At 53.5% G+C, this 5,349-nt stretch overlaps 1 protein-coding gene across 1 annotated transcript; it reads right to left on the bottom strand.

Moving 5' to 3' along the window:
• Positions 1–4,497: 4,497 nt before the first annotated feature.
• LOC104460102 (serine/threonine-protein kinase pim-1-like) lies at positions 4,498–5,113 on the bottom strand (the record flags this gene model as incomplete). The annotated part of the gene is made up of 2 exons (XM_010081834.1): positions 4,498–4,655; positions 4,937–5,113. Coding segments are annotated over 2 exons (335 nt in total), but the record flags the coding sequence as incomplete, so codon positions are not given.
• Positions 5,114–5,349: the final 236 nt, after the last annotated feature.

Genomic DNA, 5,349 nt, shown 5'->3' with positions numbered 1-5,349 from the left:
ACCCCCACCAACTCTCAGGCTGAGTGGTGCAGTTTCGATGTGTCACGGAGGCAGGGTTAGATCAGATCCTACTCTTGGGAAGGTTGATGTAAACCCCAAAAACATGAGACCTCGGTCTCGAGTGGGGGACCAGGTGCCTGAAACCAGCACCTGGCCCCCCTCGCTGTCACAGGACGGGGGGTTTTTTTTTGGAGGAGGTCTGGGAAGGGACAGGTTTCACACCAGGTTCATGCTAAGAGGGGTGCAGGGCTTTGGTCTCGACTCCTGGGAGACTAAATCCCTTGCTTGGAGCATGTGGGGACATCGGAGGGATGAAGGTGGGAGCTTCTCTGAGGCCGGTCCCAGCCCAAGAAGGGATAGGGCAGGGAAAGGCAGGCAAGCCCAAGCTCCACCGCAAAAGATCTCCAGCAAGTTGGGTCACCGTGCCTCAGTTTCCCCACATGCCCCGTGGAGGTGATGCTGTTGCCACACAGGCCATTGGCAAAAAGTATTCGGAGACTGACTTCCACAAGGATTCATTAGCGGGGAGCTGGAGCCGTGGGACACCTGGTTTGCTGATTGTTCGCCTCGTCCTAAGGCAGGTGTTTAAAATAACTCCTGTGACTCATTGTGTTGAGAAGGGCCAAAGGGTTTCAGATGCTGCCTTGGGGGCAGATGGATGTTTTCCTTGTGACAGGACACGGGGTAAGATGTCTCCAGCTCTTTGGATCCCTGCAGTGAGCCTGGCCCCTGTTCCCTGGGCAGCTTTTCTCCTCAGCGCTCGCCTGCGTTTTTCCAGCCGTGGCAGATGTTTGGCTGTTGCTCATCTCCCATTCCCAGAAAGGGACGCGGAAAATAGAAATGTCCCTTTTGCTGTGGCTCCAGGCTCCCCAGGCCAGTCCTTCCTGCATCACCAAGTGCCTCAGCTAGGGATGGATGTGTACAGAGAGCCGCAGGTGTGATGAGTGCTGGCCCTTTGCAAGTCCTCAGTCATCCACAGGACTCCAGTGCTCCCAGAACGGGAAGTCCAATGGCCTGAAATCTCATCCTGGTCCAGCTTCATCCTTTTTTTCCACTTTCTGAATTGTGGGTACTTCCCCAGCTGATGCTGGGGAGCAATAAAAAGTTGTGAAAGGGAGGTTGGGAGAGCAATGCCAGCTCTGAATTGCTCTGTTGGATAACTCCTGCGTCTTCATGCTCTCCTATCATAGCTGATGGCCCTGAAAGGCAGGGAACATGCCCACACCGAGGAGAAATTTGAAACAAAAAGGCCTTTTCCTTTCCTTCAGCCCCTGTGTGCAGTCCCCATGCCACGATGCAATGGTGATGGACGTCATGGAAAGGACCAAGGGGCAGCCAATGCTGCAGCTGCCCATCTTCGGGTCTCCCATCGCATCTATCACTGTCCTTTCCCCGTGGCAGAGGTCTGGGACACGGATCTGGTGGCTCTCGGCCTGGTGAAGTTGTTACCTGCGCTGGTGCATAGGGGATCAGACATGCACCGATCCTTCTCCAACACCCAAACCTTGGGTGCACCCAGCTGCCCTGGCAGGACAAGACGGTACCTGGGCAGCAGGATCATGGGGGACATGATGGCACCGTTCCTGCAGCAACAAGCCCGGCAGGGCCAAAATCCAGCAGCAACAGGCGGAAACAACATGACTATCAGCACCCCAGCCCCATGCCCGACTTGCTTGGCCTTTCTGTGGCAAGTTTTCTAAGAAACACCGCAGCAGTTAGCAAGCGTTTACGGGAAGGGTGGGTCAAGCTCAGCCTGCAGCCGGGGCCGTCGCGATAGCGTTTCGGTGGTGCTGGAGGGGGGGGGGGATGGTGGCTGCCCGAGGGGCTCGGGCTCCTCATGGTAGCAGGCAGCGTGGCAGGAAGGTTTGCTTTCGTGTAAGAGCAGCTTCCCGGATGGTCCGGGGGCAAAGCGAGAGAGGAGGTTTAAATACAAACCACATCTCAAAATAGGTCTAAACTTTGAAGGCGTTTGGAGCTGTGTTTCCTGCTTCTAGCAGCCCCAAGGAGGAGATGAAAGATGCAGCTGAGTAAAAGAAACAAAAAAAAAAAGCAAAACAAACAAACCAAGTTAACGCTTTCTGCCGAAGGCAGAGGCACAGTGGTGACACAGCAGCACCAGGTCGCCCCACAAGGCTGGGATGTGGCTCCAGGACCCCTCTGTTCCCTCAGACAACAGCCTCACGGCTCGGAGAGCGGTGCTGGCAAGCCCGGGGTGAGCTGGGGAAAGGGACCTCTCCCTGGGCATAGGGAGGTCTAAGGAAGAAAGCCGTGGGGCAAGCCAAGGAAGGGACAGTCCTGTTGTGTCACATCTGGCCAAGGGGACTTGCAAAGTGACCTGCAGAAAAGGAGATGTGCCCGTTCCTTGGAGCAAACACAGCCCCATGTGCACGCAGCAGCAGGTGCTCTGTGAGGTGAAGCAGGAACAGGGCTAAAAAATTCAGGACATGAATTAAAAAAAAAAAAAAAAGCCAATCAAAAAAACCCTAAAAAACACAAACCAAAAAACCAACAACCCTGAAGCTGAAGCGCTGCAGAGCTGGGAAGTAGGGTTTGACAGTTTGGAGGGTAAAAGCTCGAGCAAAGCGTTACCGCTGCTGACTGATAGCGACCGACTTCTCGTAATCCGAAGATCAACTTCCTCTCGCTCCGCGTTCGCTGCAGCGGAGCTGGAGGTGGGGACAGCCCGCCCGTGGCTTTCTTCACCCACCGGCACCCGGCATGCAACACCCGCTCCACGCCAACAAGAGCTGGAGCAACAGGATCTGCCTTACCAAAATTTAATTTGTCTGACAACATCCGGCATTTCGTAAGGTCGCTTTGATCTTTGTTTACTCGCCGTCCCCAGCACATGCTCTGCACCAGCCTGCGGATGAATGGAAACGAAAAGGGCTCCACACCCGCTTTGATCTCTCCCAGGAGACCTGCCAGGAGCAGTTGGTGCTGGTAACACCCAGTCCAGGGCTGGATCCAGCCTTCCCCGTGGTGCTTTCGGCTGGCTGGTCCTGGTTAACGCCGCTCAGCCAGCCTTTGGGCGGACTTTTGGAGTTAGTCTCAGCTGGAGACAAACCTGCAGTCCCCGTGCTGGGGTCACTGGTACCCCACACGCTCGCAGCACCTCCATCCCGCCCCGCAAGAAAGAGACATCTCCATCACATCAAGTGGTTTGTTTTTATTTAAAACCGCATAAAAAAAATAAGATTTCTGAAATCCCCTGTACAATATTAACAAAAAAAAAACCAAAAACAACCTGCTGGCTACACACGTGGTTACATGGAAAGACTCAACAGCACGGACAGCCCGGGCCGCCTCCCCCCTCCCCAGCCCCAGCCAAGACACCCGTTGGGAAAACCAAAATCTCAGTCTGCAAACTGAAATCTGCACGTGGCAAGGAAACAACAGCAACCAGAACTATGTAGATGAGGCAGCTGGGGAGCAGGCAGCCGCTCCGCACCTCCACCAGACATCCGACAGAAACACTACGGGCCCAGGGATGGGACACAGGACAGACACGGAGGGAAAACCCAAATGGAAAACCGGGGGGATGAGCAGCTGTAGAAGCAAGGCGTGGGTTGGAAACCCACCTGAATTATAAATAAATAAATAAGTTATCCTACCGGCTAGAAGTCTTTCTGTAAAAAAAAAAACAAAACAAAACAAAAAAAACCAAAACCCAAAACAAAAACCAAAACCACAAAAACAAATTCATGAAAATAAATTAAAAACAAAACCTGGAAAAAAAAGAAAAAAGGTAAAATGTTATCACTATTAACAACTGTACATCAAGCTTTGCTCCTATAGAGCTTTGTACACATTTACAGCTCGGTTGGTTTGCATTGTTTGTGCATTCGTGAGGGCACAGGGAAGCAAAGAACACCAGAAAAATCCACGCGAGATGGGAGGCACAGGAGGCGAGGCATCACCCGCTTGGCTCCCAAGCATCTTCTGACCTGTTTTTTTTTTTTTAAAAAAGGATAAAAGGAACTATATATACCCAGGCGAGTCTTGGAAAAACAGCAGTGTAAGAAAAAATTCAAGTATTTCCTCCAGCACAGCCCAGATCGCAACTGAAGGCACTCGAGCACGGTGACAGCGGAGAAGAGACAGCCATTCGGCTGCGGTACCTGCCCTCCCCCCCCAGACAAGCCCCGGTTGAAGCTTTTCTCGCAGTAAGGTCTCCGATCCTCTCGCGGTCCCGAATTCAGCAGGTGAAGAAGACACTTGGAAACCTCCAAAAACGAGGTCAAAAAACCAAAATCAAAACCAAAACAATTTTACTGGCAAAAAATCAAATGAGGCAGGGTCATTCAGATGGCGTCCAGGACAGCTGGGTTGGATGGTGATGTTGGCCACCTGCACGTGGAAGACCAGATCTCCAACCCAGCTCCTGGACAAGATGTGCGTGGTCCCATCTGATGATCCCTGCCTCGGTGGTATGGTCACGAAGAAAAAAAATCTGGTCTTTCTTTGCTTCGTGTGGCCAGGTGACACGCGGAGATGTTACTTCCCAGGCTCCTGGATCAAACTGTGCAGGTGGATCTCTGCCGGCTCCTGGGGCAGCTGAGCGCCTTGCAGCCAAGTGTGGTTGAAGATGTCTTCTAAAGATGGCCTGTCTGATGGGCGCATGGACAAGCACCACCTGATGAGATGTTGGCACTCTGCAGAGAGAAATCAGAAACCGCCCGTCAGTCGGAGAAGGCTCTTGTCCATCTTGTAGCACCGTCCGCAGTGCTCAGGCCATGCTGGCTGTGCTGAGAGCTGCGCCCAAAACTCCCAATGGATTATCCATTTTGGAAGAGAGCTGGACAGCAGGACATGCGCCACCTCCTCCAGTTAACCACGGGAGATTAACCATCGCCGTAAGAGCGGGATGCTCATGTGCCTGGTGCCGTCTCCCAAAACCCATTATTCCCCCTCAGCCGCCAAGCTCGGTACCCACCTAGAGAAACCCGCCGTCGGAAGAAGAGGCGACCCCGGGTGATGTCATGGTCGCGCTCGAAGGGGATGTCTCCGCAGACCATGTTGTAGAGCAGCACACCCAGGGACCAGATGGTCGCTGAGTGGCCATGGTAGCGGCCATAGCGGATCCACTCCGGTGGGCTGTAGACCCGTGTTCCTACGGGATATAGGCAGAGTTCCGTCAGGAGGATGCTGCCCGCTCCCCACTCTTCGCCTGAGCATCCCCAGGGATGCGGGGGGGACACACATATGCATGGTGTGACCTGCCACCCCCCTCGTAAGCACGTGACTCTTGTTTACAAACTTTGGGTTGTAAAAAAAAGCCGGCGGTGCCGGAAGAGGGCAGCATGGGCCCGGGGAAGGCCCAACCGTTACATGTAGGGAGCAAAAAAA

The sequence above is a fragment of the Pterocles gutturalis genome, unplaced genomic scaffold (assembly GCF_000699245.1).
Source record: "Pterocles gutturalis isolate BGI_N339 unplaced genomic scaffold, ASM69924v1 scaffold22726, whole genome shotgun sequence".
In the NCBI taxonomy this organism is placed as follows: Eukaryota; Metazoa; Chordata; class Aves; order Pterocliformes; family Pteroclidae; genus Pterocles; species Pterocles gutturalis.
Note: the sequence above shows the minus strand (reverse complement) of the source record. Positions and strands in the feature narration are given on the sequence as shown.